This window comes from Thamnophis elegans, chromosome 2, assembly GCF_009769535.1.
Source record: "Thamnophis elegans isolate rThaEle1 chromosome 2, rThaEle1.pri, whole genome shotgun sequence".
NCBI classification, from domain to species: domain Eukaryota; kingdom Metazoa; phylum Chordata; class Lepidosauria; order Squamata; family Colubridae; genus Thamnophis; species Thamnophis elegans.
Window position 1 is genome coordinate 95,305,152 of NC_045542.1, and position 19,266 is coordinate 95,324,417.

Genomic DNA, 19,266 nt, shown 5'->3' on the forward strand with positions numbered 1-19,266 from the left:
TTAAATATGGCCATTTACCTTTAGATTGCTTGGCTCTAGTCTGCCTATTTAATTAGCCTGGTACTGGGCTTTCTATCTTCTCAATTTTAGACTATTATAATATACAAACTCTACAGATTTTTTTCCCCTATGTTCCAACCGTTGCATTATTTTAAAAAAAATATTCTTCCCCTAGCTCATTTTCTTAAAATTATAAAGTCAGTGGTAATAAAATAACTCGATAATGGCCACTAGACTCAATAACTTCTTGTTCTGGATGAATCACTTTGGTCTAGTGGTTAAGGCACCAGCCTAGAAAGCGGGAGACCTTGAGTTCAAGTCCTGCCTTAGTTATGAAAGCCAGCTGGGTGACATGGGTCCAGCCAATCTCTCTCAGCCTGACCTACCTCACAGAGATGTTGTGGAGAAAGTAGGAGAGAAAAGTTATGTTGGACACATTTGTTGCCTTGAGTTATATGTAAAAAAATAAAAAATAAAGGTGAGATAAAAATAAATAAGAAAAAAATCTACTAGCAAAAAACTAAATAGTTAATGTTTCAAACACTTCAAATCTACACAAGGTTAAGTTTAAGGCACTTATGTGCATACAGCACACAAAATTATAAATCTGTATCATTGTCTCTTTCAATCCCTTTCAAAGTTGAATGGCTATGCATGCATGTTTGGCTGAATGGTGAGCCCACTGGGAAAGTAAAGGCGCAATATATATTATGTTTTGCTAGGCTGTTGAGAGCAAGCTTTGCATGGCAATAGCACCGTTAATTCCCAGGAGGCATCTGGTGGTTACATCATTATCCTCCATGCTAATATGTAGCTGAATTTTACTAATGATTCTGCTTCTTCCAATTCTGCTGCATTAGTGGCTTTGCCTGTACTGCTTTATATGACTCAGAAATATTGCTGGAAATTTAAGGCCAGATGGTCAGAGAGTATGTTTATACTAGGATGTAGATCCAAATCACTAGGAAACAGGATGAAAATGTCTCTCTGTGGAGGGAGAGTTTGGCAGTTAGATGCAGACTTTATAATAGGATTAGGCTAAATGCTTTTAATGTTATTCCCTCATTGCCCAAGTGCATGTATATTTTACCTTTCTTTGTTTCTTAAGAACACAAATGAAGGTTCATGCTTAAAATTTCATTTCGTATACTAAAATTTATGCTAATTTTCATTGCTGAGAACTTGATATGGTACTTTTTTTGCTTTGATATGCAAATACTGAAGATATTGCTTGTAATTTTAATGCAGCTAGGCAACATTTACAGTAAGTGAAACTTCAGGAAAAGGAGGAATGTGAAAGATCATATGTATGTTATTATCAACAGAAGATATCACAGCCCCTCCCAAACCTTTCTCAATTACATATTTAAAGATACATGTCGGTCCTTTAGGTTATCCCAAAGGTGCTTTTTCAAGAGGCAACTGAACTATTTGGTTTTTCTTTGAAGACGTTTTACTTCTCATCCAAGAAGATTCTTCAGCTCTGACTGGATGGGGGAATGGAAGGATTTATACTCCTTGCAGATAACTGGTCATTTGCATTCTTTTAGAGGGTCGCTGAAACCACCTGGAGATTTATCTGTGTCATCAGGGTCACCTGAGTGGTGCAAATTGGTGTGAAGCCTTCTTGGAATTGTTGAAAGGACTGGGTTGCTAAAAGAATGCAAATGTCCTGCTGTCTGCAAGGAGAATAAATCCTTCCATTCCCCACCATCCAGTCAGAGCTGAAGAAGCTTCTTGGATGAGAAGTGAAATGTCTTCAAAGAAAAACCAGAAAGTCCAGTTGCCTCTTGAAAAAGCACCTTTGGGACAACCATGACCAGGATGACTGAGAATCTCCATAGATGTCCTTTAGGTTAATTATTCAGACCCTAAAAGACCTTCATGTTTTAGCTTAATGAATTTAAAAAACACATATTGGGGCTCTGAGATCATGGAAGAACAGCTACCGTACTTCACAGTATTATGGAGAGGTAATACTTCTGTGCTCCAAAGCAAATTTTGGAGATTTGGTGTGAAGCACTGCACTGTCTGACTATTTATACCTTTATTTATGAAATCTTTCAGTAAGATTTCAAGTACTTACTCGTTTTTTTCAACATCGACAATAAAGTTTCTTCCTTCAGCTGTTATCCTGAGTTCTGCTCTTGATGGATGCTGCATAGAATATAAAAAATAACAGTTACCAATATATATCCATACACTGAAACTTTGTGGATACATACACTCATTACTTTGCTATCTAGGTACACAGTTGAATTTTCAGAGCAAGCCAACTTCAAATTATAGATTCATAAGCTCCCTTATTTCTGTTGATGTAGGTTTCTTGATCAGTTGATATTATACTTCAAAACCATTAATCTACACTGTGCTTACAAATGGTATCTTGAACTATAATAAAAAGAGAGGAAAAACAGTGAGAAAATGATTTTGTGGAGCCAACACTGATGAACATTGAATTAAAATTCAACTCCTGCATTTCAGCTCAATTGTACTGAATGCACACCTTCACAACCATTTTAGTTGCAGCAAGGCAATTTCTTACTAAATGTGATGAAAACCTTCCTAATTTCACAAAGATTTTGACAGTGGAAACAATCACCCAGAGAAGTGGAAATTCTTCTTCATCAGATGTGTTAAAGTACAAACTTGATATTATCTGTTACGAGTTGTTTTTGGAAAAAGAGGCCAAACCAACTGCCCTCATACAGCAAGGGGCCTCTTGAAACATCACCAAGTATTTTCAACCACTTTAATTATAATATTTCCCTTGACATACCACTCAGTATCTTCAAGAGCCCGTTAAAACACCTTAGTTTCCAGTTGTTGCCATTTGAAAATTTTCCTTTTCTTTAATTGCCACCAACAATTCTACAGATAGTTAAACTATCCTAATTTAAAATTATATTGCCAGAAAAAAAGGTGGCTATTTCTAATCTTGCCCCAAACTGATTCTTTCTTCCCTGTTGTCTTATCTAATGCTCAAGTGGTTGTCTTATCTAATGCTCAAGTGGTATAATAATATTAAAAATCTCAGTACATGGACACACAACATGACCAGCTATGTAGAAAAAACTTGGCTTAAAAGGAAATTAATGTGGACACATATTGTGACAGTTACTGGAAGCAGGTTCTGAATAAGAAGGTAAACAGTTGTTGCTACATCTGTGGGTAAGTTGGCCAATTAGAATGAACTTTTGTGTGACTGTCAACTATCAGCTGAGGAACCAAATATAGGCTTTGCAACAAACATGAACAAAATAAAAACCCATTGTCTCCTTCCCCTGCATAGCCTTGCCAACATTTGTATTAGATATAATGAATTAAAACTGTCAATGAACAGAAAGGAAAATGGCATTTTGGGCTCCTGTAACCCAAATTATATCATTAAATAATTGCTCACATCTTCATAGTTTTGCATAACCATCTGCCCCCTGTAGTCTTAGTAGGACATTCTACTTAGTAAGACATTGCAGCTTCTGTATAGTATTTGTATTCTATATTCTATTTTCTTCCCAGATATCTGTGACAGGATACCGGAACATAGTCTATCAAGGTTAGGGATGGGGAACCATGGCCCTTTTATGACTTGTGGCTGGCTCAGAAATTCTGGGAGTTGAAGTCCACAAGTCATAAAAGGGCAATGGTTCCCCATCCCTCATCTAGGTGAATAGATGCATGCTTTCTAACCATCATATATTAGGTCCTGTTTTACTTCTCTTTTCATGTGGGATAGAAACATGAAACCTTCATCCCACAGCTCATTTTTCACAATCTATAGAGGTTAACCCCCACCAGACCATACTGATAAAAGTTGAGAGCAAATCACTTGTTTTCCGTAGTATAAATTTTGTGGTATTCATGAAAATTAAAAAATAAATATTAATTAAATATTAATACTAAATATAGTATTAATCCACCACAGACCTTAAGTAAAATATACCTATTTTACTTTTAAGCTTTCATCCTCAAAAATCATCAAAAAACCAGACCCTGTCCTCTCAGATGACATCACATTAAAACCATACTTCCTGTGGTCAAACATAGATTTAGATACAACACACAAATATAAATCTCCTAGCTACGATAGCTGCCTAAATATAATTATATTCATTCCCTAAATGTTAAAATGCTGAGCACAAAAGCAATAATAATAATACAAAGGTGGGTTCCTACCAGTTCACACCTATTCAGTAGAACCGGTTTGTCAAATCTATCGAACCGGTTAGAAGAAGTTCCACCAGTGGACCTGGAAAGCAGGCCAAAATTTTTTGAAACCCACCACTGGTCCTTGGATATGATTATTCTACACTATCATGCTCATATTTATAAAAGTCAGTGCCTCTGTGAAAGGTAAGGATGACTACTGCGTTTGTGGTGCAATCAGAACATTGCTGGGTTGAAGTTGTTTTAGTTTTGTAGTTTTTTGTAGTTTTATTAGAATTTGTAGTTTTATTAGAATTTGTAGGCCGCCCTTTTCCCTGAGGGGACTCAGGGCGGCTCACATAAAACTGGGAAGGGGGGAACACAAACATCAAGATAGAACATATAATAAAATGGTAGGCAACATACATTCATCATTCGGGAGGGGCAACTATCCTTATCCCCAGGCCTGACGGGCGAGCCAGTTCTTCAAGGCTATGCGGAAGGCTTGGACGGTGGAGAGGGTACGAATCTCCACGGGGAGATCGTTTTAACGCAAACCAAAGATGCCTTTTAAAAAACAAGTTTACATCATATTTTTATGCATGCCAGTGCTGTGTGTGAGGTAATTTAAGGTGGTTCTGACAAGTGTCATCAGCATCTTCATATCCGGTCACATGGGTGGCAAGCCACTCCCATCGGGTCACATGGGTGGCAAGCCACTCCCACAAAGGAGGCCACACCCACAGAGTAGGTTCGAACAATTTTTGAAACTCACCACTGCAATAATATAAAGAAAATATACTGTGCTCTAGGTAGAGTCCAACCATAATTTTTATGACTCAGTGCACTACTAAATGATGCTGACTCCATCCATCATCCATCCCCATCCATCCATCCATCCATCCATCCATCCATCCATCCATCCATCCATCCATCCATTATTTGTTTATTCTTTATTTTTTAGATTTATATCTTTGTCTTTCCTCCAGGAATTTTAGAGGGTAGTCTTCTTTCTATTTCACAACTACAACCATGTAAGGCAGGTTGGGCTAAGTGAGTTGACCCAAAGGCTCCTAGAGGACTTCTTTGATTGAGGGTGGACAACTGTTTAGACTTCCTCAGTCCTAGTCCAACCCCTAAGTCTTAGATCACTAAGCCCTGCTAGCTCTCTGTGATGCCATCCAATATATACAATTTCATTAACTATGAAAGAAAATGAGCTTTCCAGTCACAATCCTTTCCACCTATAAAGCTTTTGGATTTTTTTCAGAGAAGACTTCTTTGGATAAACTAAAATATTGGTTATTAATTGGATAATATTGGTTGGTAATTGGATAAACTAGAATATTGGTTGATGATTTTAGTTCCTCTCTGTTCTTTTTATTTAACTTCCTTCTTTTGGGGGTTGTTTGGTTCATTTTCATTAATATTGTGCCAATATCAAAAAACTTCCAATCCCTTGGAAGTACCTCTACACTCATAAATGATGCTTAGGTGTTCTACTTTATTTTAAAGAGTATTTATATCTGTGAGGTTGCTATTGCTGTTATTTTCCTAGTTATGATCTTTACATTTTTCAACTGCAGATTGTCTCAATTCATGGTTCTCAAGATGCCAAAGGTCCACAGAAGTTGTTCCTTCTCTTGGGATTGAACTGAAGGAAAGGAAAATAAATCAGTACAAAGGTCATCCTAGAATGAAAGACAGGACATTCACAATGCCTTTGGACTCCTCAAATTAATGCCATGGAAGAAATCTTTGTTCTACCCACCAGGACTTTTTCCTCTTAGAATTTTTCAATCAAATTCATGGACAATGCTAATAATATGATAAAGTAGAAGGAGAAGGTAATAAATGTTGAATCTGCAGATTAGCAGCAGTAGCTCCCACTCTCCATTGGATAAATTCAGCATATTTTTTCCCTTTAAGTTAATCAGGCCTGCACAGATGTCCATCTTACACCCAGGATAAAGAGTTGGACAGAGCTCCCAGCTTGACAGTTCTCTATGCAATGCCTTTGTTAGGCAATCTATGTAACGACACTGCACTCAAGAAAAACAAAAACAGAATAACAATACTCTTTCCTGCATGAGGCAAAAGGCTACTACATCCTCCCCATCCTTTACTCTGCAAGGTTTGGTCTCAAATAAAGGATGTTTGAACCAAAGCATACTGCCTCATGCACAGAAAAGGAAATAACATTCTGCTTGTGTTCACTGTAATTCGGCTAGTGCTACCATACAGTCAGAACAGCAAAGGCCAACAATTGAATGATCTCACATCATCCTGCTCCCTGCACTGGGTTTTGTTTTTCTGTAGGAAATAACTGGGTAGGGACTAAAAGAATAGAGCAAAAGAAAATGAAGAGAGGCTGAATCCAATCAGTACTACTAATTCATACTATTGGAGTCTTGTATACAATACCAGTTTCCAACAGTTATCACCGTGAATAGTCTGGGACGTCACTTTACCAAAGAGATTAGATGTCAAAAAAGTGACTTTGGGTGCACAAATATGAAAAGAGATTTACAAAGTAAAGCATTAAATACATAATAATTGGGGAAAGCAATATAACCAATTAAACTGCATAAGCATAATGTTTATGTTTTCAGGGTTTCTTTAATGGTCTTAAACTAGTCATAAGAAACAATGTCCACACTGTTCCCAAGTCTGGAATCTACCAATATAGGCAGTCCTCAACCTACGACACAATTGGGACTAGAATTTCTAAGTTGCTAAGCAAAGCAGTTGTTAAGTGAGTTGGGCCCGATTTTACAACTTTTTTGCCATGGTTAGGTGAATCACTGCAGTTAACTGAACCGCGTGACCATGAAACAAATCTTGCTTTCCTCCACTGTCTTTGCTTGTTAGAAGCCAGCTGGGAAGGTTGCAAGTGGGGATCATGTGACCCTTGGACAATGCAACTGTCATAAAGACATGTCAGTTGCCAAGGGCTCAAATTTTGATCACGTGTCTGGGAGGATGCTGTGACAATTTTAAGGACAAGAACCAGTCATAAATCATAACTTTGGATGGTTGCTAAACAAATCTTTGTAAGTTAACACAATTATCAATAACCCACAACCACAATTGAGCCTAAAGTTTCCATCACTAAGTGAAACATTTGTTAAGTGAGTTTTGCTCCATTTTACGACCATTCTTGCCACAGTTGCTAAGTGAATCACTGCAGTTAAATTAGTTTTTAGGTGAGTCTGGTTTCCCCACTGACTCTGCTTGTCAGGTCACAGAAACTGATCATGTGACACCCCCCCCCCCCAAGACATTGCAACCATCATAAGTATGAGTCAGTTGCCAAGCATCTGAATTTTGAATACATGACCATGGATGGGGATGCTGTAACGGTCATAAGTATGAAAAACAGTCGTAAGTGTGTGTATGTGTGTATATATATATATATATATATATATATATATATATATATATATATGTGTGTGTGTGTGTGTGTGTGTGTGTGTGTGTGTGTGTGTGTGTGTGTGTGTGTATGGCTAGCTGATGAGAGCTAAATAGCTTGAAATAGATCTATACTAGTCTCCCTTTATTTATTTATCAGCATAAATATAACAAAATGTAACAAAAAGGCAACAGTAAAAAATATTGGGTTTCTGTCTGGATGGTCTCTTGTGACGAGCCTAATGACAGAGAGTGGAAGTGTGACCTTCCTCCCATACTTGGGCATACCAGGGGTTGTGACTTTAAGTATATATATATATATATATATATATATATATATATATATATATGCATGCATGCATGCATGCATGCATGCATGCATGTATGTATGTATATATATATATATATATATATACATATATATGTATATATATATATATATATACATACATACATACATACATACATACATATATATATACATATATATACACACATATACATACATACATACATACATACATACATACATACATACATACATACATATATTTAGTGTCACAACCCCTGGTATGCCCCAATTATGGGAGGAAGCTAACTGCTTCCATTATCTGTCCCTCGGCTCGTCACAAGAGACCATCACGACAGAAACCCAATATTTTTACTGTTGCCTTTGTTACATTTTGTGTTGTATTTATGCTGATAAATAAATAAAGGGAGACTAGTATAGATCTATTTCAAGCTATTTAGCTCTCATCAGCTAGCCATACCCTTACTGGGATTCGAACCTGTGCTGTATTTTATCTTAGGCAGAGGTCTTAACCATTAACTATTTATTTATCAGCACAAATACAACACAAAATGTAACAAAGGCAACAGTAAAAATATTGGGTTTCTGTCGTGATGGTCTCTTGTGACGAGCCGAGGGACAGATAATGGAAGCAGTTAGCTTCCTCCCATAATTGGGGCATACCAGGGGTTGTGACACTAAATATATACCTACTACCCTGGCTTCAGCTGATAAGGAGGAGGACCTGTAGCTTAATGGTTAAGACCTCTGCCAAAGATAAAATACAGCACAGGTTCGTATCCCAGTAAGGGTATGGCTAGCTGATGAGAGCTAAATAGCTTGAAATAGATCTATACTAGTCTCCCTTTATTTATTTATCAGCACAAATACAACACACACAGATACACACATATATATGAAAAAATGTCAGACTTGCCTGAAGAACATTTACATTAATATCCTTCAAAATGTCAACATTGTGATGTATATCAGCTACATGCATACATAAAATCTCACACATTTTTAGTGTTCCTGCATGAGATTTTAGCAATTTAAAGGCAATTTTAGTTTTTTTGTGGCAGTTTGGCCAATTCGGAGGCAATCGATCTAACACTGTGGTAACATATTGCATATTTCCTCTTTTATCCACAATGAAAATGAATGATTCACAAGATGAAGTGTGTATATGAATTATGGTATTTTAAGTGCCACAGACTGATAATTTCAGTTTTCTATTTAGAACCTTTACCATACTGTGAAATGAATCGGAAACTCCGCTAGTATTTAAAACTGATACAATACTCTGAGCTAAGTGTTTTCACAAATTATTCCAGGTGAAACAAGAGGAAGCAACAAGAGGAATAAAGCAGAAAGTTATGCAAGACGTTTATTAACAAACAAAAGGCTTCCCAGTTTTAACAAGTATCTTCATTTGCACAATAGCAGTTATGCATATTTGCTAGAAGTACCTCATAAATATAGAAAAACAAGAATAACCAGTTGGTTCCAGTAAAAGTACAGTTGATCCTTGACTTATGACGACAATTGAAACCAATATTTCTGTGGCTAAGGAAGACAGCTGTTAAGTGAGTTTTGACTCATTTCCTTGCCATAGTTGTTAAGTGAATCACTGTAGTTGTTAAGTTAGAAACATGGTTGTTAAGTGAATCTGGGTTTCATATTGACTTTGCTTATCCAAGGGTCACAAAAAGTGATCACATGACCCCAGGACTCTGCATCTGTCATAAATACATGCCAGTTGCCAAGCCTTCAAATTTTGATCACATGATCACTGGAATGCTACAATAGTTCTAAGTATCAGAAATGGTCATAGGTCACTTTTTTCAGTACTGTTGTAACTTTGAACAATCATTAAATCAATGGTTATAAGCTGGAGACCAGCCTATATTACCATCTATTGTTGTGGGGAAAATAGGAGGACAAACGTGTGTTGGATATGTTAACTGCCTTATCTGTAAAAAAATAATAAAGATGGGATACAATTGAATAAATAAATAAAATAAGTATATGGAAGTATATGCCAAGTTTATTTATACCTTGTGTTTTTATTTTTAAATGGTTTTAATGGTTTCTCAGCAGTTAGATTTGTCAGTGTGTTGATTGCTTATGAGGGGATCAAGCTTGCGTTGCTGGACTTAAAATTGTTGTACTGTAGGAAGTTATCACCCAGCCCTCTCCCAGAAAAATGAAATATCCTAGGAAATATTGAAAAGGGAGAATATTTCTCTGGATGTGAAAAGAAAGAAACATGTTTTAAAAGACAGAATAGCTGCCTGTAGCTTCCTGCCCATCCCCACTTTGTCAATGGGCCATTAAGAAGGCCAAGCTAGTCCCTTTACATAATAAAGACTTCTCCACTGCAGCTCCAGGGATTAAAGCATGATAATATTGGCCCTTTACTCAACTGACCACATGGCATCTGAGAAGTTAACCAAACCTGGATTCAAAACACAGCCTAGAGAGTTGCCCCTGCATGGCCCCATGGGAGTCTGACAACCAATCAGAATACATTTCTTACACAGGAACAGGAAACAAAGAGATGGGACTGAACAGGTTATAAAAAGCCTAGCAAGCCCCTCCCTCAGCCCTTCACTTCTTCTTCACCAACATTGAAGCATGTGATCACCTTTTCTGTTCAGGACTCAAGCCATGTGGTCCTGTCCACCAATAAACCATCTTTCCAAGCAGCCTCGATGTCTCCAGGGTCTTTTCCCCCACTTGGAGCTGAACCCAGAAGGACATTTCTTTCATCAGTACAAGAGTATCTTTACATTTGTAAAAAAATGATATACATTTTCTTTCCTTTCTCTTATTTTCACTGTTTCATTTCTTTGCTTTTTTATCTTCCCATCAGTCAGACCTCTGGCAACTACACGGACAAGTCCATGGAAGGATTTTTGATAACATTTTTGGAAGTGGTTTTGTTGTGGCATGTTGACTGCCAGCCCCTCCAGCAGCCGAATGAGATTAGGAGGAGGAGGCATGGGAGTCAGGATCAGCATCAAAGCAACCTGAGCCCCGAGAGGGAAGAGCTGGGGTGAAATTCAGCAGGTTCTGACAGGTTCTGGAGAACTGCTAGCGGAAATTTTGAGTAGTTTGGAGACCGGCAAATACCACTTCTGGCTGGCCCCAGAGTGGGGAGGGGATGGATATTTTGCAGTAACCTTTCCTTGCCACTCCCACCAAGCTACACTCACAGAACAGGTAGTAAAAAAAATTGAATTTCACCACTGGAGAAGAGGGAGAGACAGAGGTGAAGCCTGGGCTGTCTGTCAGCCCTCAGATGGAGAGTCAACAGCCCCCAGGTCTGGAGGTGGCTGATGAGGAAGAGGAGGAACAGCTGGGTCCAGTGCCTGATAAGCGGATGAGCAGAAGGCAAAGGAGAGGAGAGCAATGGAAATCTGTGGGCCGATCCTTGGGACGGAAGAGCCACCGCTGCTAGCGAAGCCCCACCCTAGCTCTGGGGATAAAAGGCAGGGGGCAGATACGAATAGATATGACAGGCAACTATTCATCTCTCTGCCAGACAGACTTGTTAGCCTGCTGTGTGAGAGAAACTTTTTGCTGGGGCTGCTGGCGCTCCTAATAAAGGAATCAGTGGTGGGTTTCAAAAATTGTTCGAACCTACTCTGTGGGTGTGGCCTCCTTTGTGGGAGTGGCTTGCTGCCCATGTGACCGGATGGGAGTGGCTTGCCACCCATGTGACCGGATATGAAGATGCCGACGACCACCTTAAATTACCTCACACACAGCACTGGCCTGCATAAGAATATGATGTAAACTTGTTTTTTAAAAGGCATCTTTGGTTTGCGTTAAAACAACAACACACGCAATGTTCTGATTGCACCACAAACGCAGTAGTCATCCTTACCTTTCACAGAGGCACTGAGTTTTATAAATATGAGCATGATAGTGTAGAACAATCATATACAAGGACCAGTGGTGGGTTTCAAAAAATTTTGGAACCTCTTCTGTAGGTGTGGCCTGCTTTCCGGGTCCACTGGTGGAACCTCTTCTAACCGGTTCGGTAGATTTGACGAACCGGTTCTACCGAATAGGTGCGAACTGGTAGGAACCCACCTCTGAAAGGAATCCTTGCTTCAACAACAGAGGGTTTGTCTATGTTTGGGAGCTGGGTCAGAAAAGGTTTTGCTCTTGCCTTCTGCCTAGGAGTGAGCGGAGGGACTGTCGTGAGGATATCTAGAAGGTTTCCCACTCTTACGCCAGTATATATTAACCACTAGTCTCTTTCCACTGAAAATCCAGGCAATATTTTGCTAAATTTCAGAAACTAAGTGCAGCAACTGGAGAACGGCAATGAATGATTAACTGTTTAAAGTCAGTTAGTTCCTTTGGGGAAGTTCTACAGGCTGGTGCTTTTCTTAGCTTAAGAACAGGAAGAAAAGCAGATCAACCCTTTTGAGATATATTTCCTGTTCCTCACATCATTAGCAAAGGCTTCAGGGGCAATCTTATCTAGAAAAGCCCTGCTTTGATCTTGACAACTTCTGAACTTTTCCAATTCAACTCACTTTGGATTCAACTGAATCTGATACATGCTTCTCGGAGAAGCAGCAGGGACATCCATTGGAAAGGCACCTGCATGATCAATGTCTTTTTCTTTATATATGCCACATGCACAAGGGATGCAAAAAAAAAAAGGGGGGGGGTTTCAATTGGAAATGTTCAGCTATCATCTTGACTTTTTTCAAGCCGTCCCCCCCAGAATAAACCCACGAGAGGGAAAACAAATGCTTAACATTTAGACAGGTTTTGGCAAAGATTGATTCCTTCTCTAGAAGAGGAGATTATTATATCAAAGCGTTCAAATCTCAAGAGGGAATACTCATTTTAACTTTAATTCTTTTCTTCCTATATATTGCTTCAAAAGTTTTTGGGTTCTTCACTGAAGCTGCTGAGCAACCAGCCACACAGGCAAACCGTTCTTGTCATGAGCAGATCAGAACGAGGATCTGGAAGAATCATCAGAAAAAATAATCTTTGCTAGCAATTGTAATTTAGCAACCTACCTTGTTGTTGGCCGAGTTTGCATCCACTCTCCACTGAGGGATTATAATTTCATGGGGCATCTGGGGACTGACTGTATTTCTCACTGCTAGAGAAACATAAGGAATTGCTCAAAGATCTTTTATGAATTTGTAAAAGTCACCAGAGGGGGGAAAACCCCCATAATTCATAACCCATTAAGACAGCAACAACTTTTATCACACTGGATATTTCTTACTTATCTTCAGCAGCATCCTTTATTTTTAAAAGAGACTCATCTAGTATTTTCCAAATATTCTGCCTTTAATTTAACGGTATCATCGTTTTATTTATTGGGATATGCCCTGCACCAGAAATTATCTCACCGTATATTGCATACTTAAAAATGTTGGAAAGAGAAAATAAACAGTGTTAGAATCTCAGAACAGAACAGAATAACAGAGTTGGGAGGGACCTTGGAGATCTTCCAGTCCAACCCCAGCTTAGGCAGGAAACCCTATACTATTTCAGACAAATGGTTGTTTTCTTAAAAGTTTGCACTGTTGAAGCATCCACAATTTCTGAAGGCAAGTCATTCCACTGATTAATTGTTCTAACTGTTGGGAAATTTCTCCTTGGTTTTAGGTTGTGTCTCTCCTTGATTAGTTTCCATCCTTCTTGTTCTGCCTTCGAGTGATTTGGAGAATAGGTTGATCACATCTTCTTTATGGCATCCCCTTAGATATTGGAACACTACTATCATGGTGACTGGCCCCAAAGGGGCTTTTTTCAAAAGACAACTGAAAATTCTTGGTTTTTTTCTTTGAAAACTTTTTGCTTCTCATCCAGGAACCTTCTTCAGTTCTTGGTTGGTTCAGCTCTTGGAAGCTACGAATGAGAAGTGAAACTTTTTCAAAGAAAAAGGAAGAAATTTAAGTTGCCTTTTGTAAAAGCATATTTGGGACAACCGTGACCTGGATGATGGACAATCTCCATAAACAATCATAGTGGCCTGATTTAGGAGCAGAACTAAATTTGTTCACTTGATTTTCTTCGGCTGCTCCTTCTGGACTTATAACACTAAAACTTTCTGATACTGAGGTTAAACTGGCAAAGATCTCTGACCTATTTGTGGCTTAATACCCTGCCATTTGTGCTAGGTAGCTCTGTCACTGTGATCCTGTTTTCCTTCAAAGTCACTGGGTTCTGTCCTCCTATTCTTTCCTATTCTTTTAAAGTTTATGGCTTTTTGGTTTTTGTGGTTTTATTTAGGTTGGTTTTCTCTATACCCTTGGAGGCATCTGATTTAGGTTTTGGGATGATCCCACCATCCTGATGACCAAGATCCAATGACTCATAGGTTGAATGGATGCTAGTAGTCTTTAAGTATACTCCATTCCTTCCAATCTCGGCTTATCTGTTACGCTTCCCTCTCAAAATGCACAAGGCCATTTTCTCCTCTTGGAAAAGTAAGTTTCACCATTTATCTCTTCTCATTCTTTATTCATCTTTCCCATAACATGCCCCTTTAGAATATAGAACATACAGCATAGAACATACAGCATAGAATCATAGGGCTGGCAGGCATCTCGGAGATCATCTATTCCAACCTTGGACCTTACAAAAAAGGCAAGAAAAACGAAATGCACAGGTACAGTATAGGTGGTACCTTGCTCAATAGTAGTAACTGTGAGATGGATTTTGGAGTCCTACTGGACAACCATTTAAATATGAGCCAGCAGTGTGCAGCAACTGCCAAAAAAGCCAACACCATTCTAGTGCATAAACAGAAGGATATAATCAAGATCACATGAAGTGTTAATACCACTTTATAATGCCTTGGTAAGGCCATACTTGGAATACTGCATCCAGTTTTGGTCACCAAGATGTAAAAAAAATGATGAGACACTAGAAAAAGTGCAGGGAAGACCAGCAAAGATGATTAGGGGACTGGAGGCTAAAACATATGAAGAATGGTTGCTGGAACTGGTTATGTCTAGTCTGATGAAAAAAAGGACTAGGGGAGACATGATAGCAGTGTTCCAATATCTCAGGGGTTGCCACAAAGAAGAGGGAGTCAAGCTATTCTCCAAAGCACCTGAGGGCAGGACAAGAAGCAATGGGTGGAAACTAATCAAGGAAAGAAGCAACTTAGAATTAAGGAGAAATTTCCTGATAGTTAGAACAATTAATCAGTGGAACAACTTGTTCTCCAAAAGTTGTGAATGCTCCAACACTGGAAGTTTTTAAGAAGATCTTGGATAACCATTTGTTTGAAGTGGTATAGGGTTTCCTGCCTAAGCAGAGGGTTGGACTAGAAGACCACCAGGGTCCCTTCCAACTCTTTATCCTATCCTATCCCTTGCTCAAGATAGGAGACCATATACCATCCCAATCAAATGGTTGTTCAGTCTATTCTTGGAAACCTCCAGTGATGGAGTACCCGCAACTTTGGGAGGCAAACTATTCCATTAATTAATTGTTCTCATTGTCAGAAAATTTCTCCTTACTTCTAGATTGGTTCTCTCTTTAACAAGCTTCTACCCGTTACTTCCTGTCCTGCCCTCAAGATGCTTCAGAGAAAAAAGTCAATCTCCTCTTCTCTGGGACAGCCCCTCAGGTATTGAAAGACAGTTATCATGTCTCTCTTAATTCTTCTCCTTAAAAGGCCAGGCATACCTAGTTCCCTCAACTATCGACAATACCTGTACTTGTTTCCTCTGTCTTTAAAACACTGCCTGATCTCTAGGAAAAAGAGAACATTGGTCACCAGTGGGTTTCTTTTCCCCATCGGAAAGAGGAATTGTTCTTTTTGAAGTTATGTGCAACGCTATTTATAATTATCGTTATTTCCAAATTGTTCAAAAGTGTTTCACAACAAGAGAACAGGGAAGCTGCTGCTCAGATGTGTGCTCATTATTACCTATACCATAAACAATTATTGGGGGAGAAAGGATGCCATCGGTGTGTCAGTCAAGGTCTAGGAACCATTTTTAAAAGGGCTGTCCCAAAGTACAGCCTTTATTTTGTCTCTATGTTTTGTTGATGACAGTTGAGAGCAGGGGAACATAGTAAGCATTATCCTACATAAACCAGAGTTCCCCATCCTTTCCGGATTTGTGAACCAGTGGCAGAGGGAATAGTTCCATTCAAACAGTTGTCAAGCACATGCACAACTCTATTTGTGCACCCATCAAACAGGCAAATGGAGTGCATGTGCACATGCCCACTCGCGCAAGTGGGAATCCATGCACACTCACCCGCCACTTCTGCAGCCCGGTTCCAAACTGCTCACGGCCCAGCAATGGGCCGCGGCCCAGGGGTTGGGGATCCCTGACATAGAGCATAAGCACTTTAGTCATCATTGGTTCAGTTTGGGGATAGTAACAGATTCAGGCAGGAGGGGAAACAATGTCTAGGCTTAAGGGTCTTATTATTAAAATGTTCAGAAAAGAAAATTATTTATTTCACTGGAGTAAATACAAGAATGCTGACATGAGTTTTTTGATGAAGCAAATATGTTCCCTCATATATTTTATTCTTGATCCTATTTTTTTTTAATTTAAGCCCTATTTTCTTATTTTTACTTCTCTACAGCTCTAGGTGTTACTACTTTTATCCTCTATATTAAACTGACAATAATATAATATCTATCTTAAGCTTCTATAATTTTTACTGTATTTTGTCTTGCTTAATTGTTGTGCATAAACTAATTGGAACCATACTAGCTCAAGAAATTCCTTTCTGACTTTCAACCCCTTCCTATTTTTTTGTCAAGTGATGGTCTGAGGTTCTCATGTTTTCTGCTGCCCTGATTGGTGGGTTCCTCTGCTGCTTTATTCCTCCTGTCCATGGCTGGAAAACTTTCAGGACATTTGGTTTATATCATTTGTAGGATCCCTTCCTTCCTCCACCCTCATCTCTTCCTCCCAAATTGATCCCCTTAAATATTTGACACGTTCTTATCTGGTGGGCCCCATGATGGACATGTTGGAGAAGAAACACCTTTGTATGGATAATTGTTCTTGTTGTTTAGGCTAAAGGAGGAAGTGGCAGAACTCTTCTCCATTTGATTTGGCTGAAGATTTCTCAAGGGAGGAGAGGGAATATGTTTTTAAAAATGACCATGGAGAGCAATGACCAGAGTGAAGTAACAAGCAAGCTGCTGTCTCCTCTTCCCCAATCAAGGAGGAAACCAACCCACCTACTATATGAATTATTCACTTTATTCATTTTTGGAGCATATTTTTCAAAGAACATCATGAGTACCATTGGCATTTTAAGACCCTGTGTTGGTTCTTTAAAGAGTACTCATACCTTTCCAATTAACCTAAAATTAAAAACTTCTACACTTAGTCCAACTAGAGGCTGTGACTCTTAATTATAACTGCTGTTAAGTTGTCCCACAGGGTTCTGCTGACACCAGGTTGTGGGTGTTGTTTTGGAAAAAAAATCAGCAATTCCATTTCTCCTGGGCATACCTGTTGAACATCTTTTCGCAAACAAATGCACTGCTTCTGAATTAAACCTTCTTGGAAGCAGAACAATTACAGCAGTAATAAAAGCAGAACGGGGAGATGAGGAATAACAATTCTGCTCTCCTGTTCAATCTGCTTTAGACCTGTTACCTATGCACAAATTCTTATGCAGTTATGACAACTAAACACACACCTCATATTTCCTCTTCCCAGAAATGCTTGCATAGCATTCTGGTTCCATTCCCTAGAACAAGAGCATTTTATTTCCCACTAAATACCCTTTAAAAAATAATAATAATGGCACCATTTAAAGAAAATATAAAGATTATTTTCCAATGCTGAGGATATTTACACTCATGGTTAAGGTGCTCTAGTTGAATGGATCGGATACCACTCAATTAGCAGCTTTAATTACAATATTAGCCTTGCAGAGAGATGCAAACATTTACCTGTCCATCCCGAAGCCTCAGCTGCAAACTCTCTTAGACAAAGCAAAGTGATGCCAATGCAATAAGCCAAGCCCCCTTCTGCCAACATGGGCATCGTTTTCCCAGTGGTCTGGGAAGAAGATCGTCCGAGAGATGAAGACTGACAGCTCCGCCACTCTGTGCCTCCGCGTTTGCAAGGACATTGGGCAGAAGCCCCTTGAATTCGTGCGCCTATTCAAGGCCATTCTTAAAGCCCGCCCACGGAAGCCATCCTTCCGCCCATTGGTTAGGGATTCTACCGGTATCAATGCTACGAAGCCATCACAAAAGATGCAAGCGAGAAAAACGACCCTTCTTCCCCGCTTCTTCTTGCCTCCCGTTTTAAAACTGATCAGAACCTGCAGTGAGTATTAATTACTCCAAGCCTCCAAGCGCGATAGATTTAGGCGTGCAATCTTTCACTTCCCGTCAGGTTTGCTTTGAAAGAGCCCCCTCCGGATTCTAAAATCCGTGACGATGGCTCCCCCCCCCCCCCCGCCTGCCCTTATTTTAAGGTTTAACGTGCAAATCGAGCCGACAGCAGCGGATCAGCTCCAGCCTTGGAAATAAAGCGCCGCGCGCGCCTCCACGAAGGGAACCGCATTGCGAGTCTACATGCGCAGTAAAACGGAATTGGCTCTTTCGGTGCGCCCTCTGGTGGCGAGTCTAGATCTTGCTGGCTTCCAGAAGCCGGTGCTGGAGGCGGAATGATACCCACAGCATTATTTCTCTCCATATTCCTTTTCATGGATGTCAGTGGTGTGGGGAACCCAACATTTTGGCATGAAAGCCCCACAGTCCAAATCAATGTTTCTCAACTTCAGCAACTCTAAGATGTGTGGACTTCAAGTCCCAGAATTCTCCAGCACTGAGGTTAAATGAAGGTTAAGGTGGTTTAAAAATGGTCTAAACCAGGGGTCCACAACCTCCGCTCCATGGACTAGCATTAGTCCGTGGGATCTCAGCAACTAGTCCACCCAAACAAGGACAGCCTCATCCACAGGATGCAGGCAGGATGTGAAACCACACCCTCTCTGGTCCGCAGAAAAATCTCTCCATGGAACCATAAGAGCCGAGGTGGCGCAGTGGTTAGGGTGCAGTACTGCAGCTCGGCAGTTCAAATCGGCAGTTCAAATCGGCTCGGCAGTTCAAATCTCACCGGCTCAGGGTTGACTCAGCCTTCCATTCTTCCAAGGTGGGTAAAATGAGGACCCAGATTGTGGGGGCAATATGCCGACTCTGTAAACCGCTTAGAGAGGTCTGAAAGCCCTATGAAGCGGTATATAAGTCTAACTGCTATTGCTAAGTCTAACTGCTAACCATACCCAAAAGGTTGGGATCCACTGATTTAAACCTATAGTCATGCATTTGATTTCCTTTTTATGAGTGACCAAATTCCCACTATCTAAAAGACATATCTAAAAGTCAAGACTGGTGCCAGCAGCATACACGGTGGCAGCCAAAATTG

At 39.6% G+C, this 19,266-nt stretch overlaps 1 protein-coding gene across 1 annotated transcript; it reads right to left on the reverse strand.

The window, feature by feature from the left end:
• Positions 1-2,075: 2,075 nt before the first annotated feature.
• LOC116503221 (disintegrin and metalloproteinase domain-containing protein 19-like) lies at positions 2,076-17,935 on the reverse strand. Its single transcript, XM_032209474.1, has 3 exons — positions 17,781-17,935; positions 12,898-12,983; positions 2,076-2,157 (listed from the first exon to the last, which is right to left on the reverse strand). The coding sequence occupies exons 1-3, from the start codon at positions 17,872-17,874 to the stop codon at positions 2,083-2,085; spliced, it is 255 nt and encodes an 84-aa protein (XP_032065365.1). The 5' UTR covers positions 17,875-17,935; the 3' UTR covers positions 2,076-2,082.
• Between the last annotated feature and the right edge of the window lie 1,331 nt (positions 17,936-19,266).

Excerpts from the sequence above, each read along its gene's own strand:
- LOC116503221 (XM_032209474.1), bottom strand. The coding sequence starts at position 17,874 with ATGCCCATGTTGGCAGAAGGGGGCTTGGCTTATTGCATTGGCATCACT. Across the intron at positions 12,984-17,780 it reads TGAGGCTTCGGGATGGACAG|CAGTGAGAAATACAGTCAGT; the intron begins GTAAATGTTTGC and ends ATGTTTCTCTAG. Across the intron at positions 2,158-12,897 it reads CAAACTCGGCCAACAACAAG|CATCCATCAAGAGCAGAACT; the intron begins GTAGGTTGCTAA and ends TATTCTATGCAG.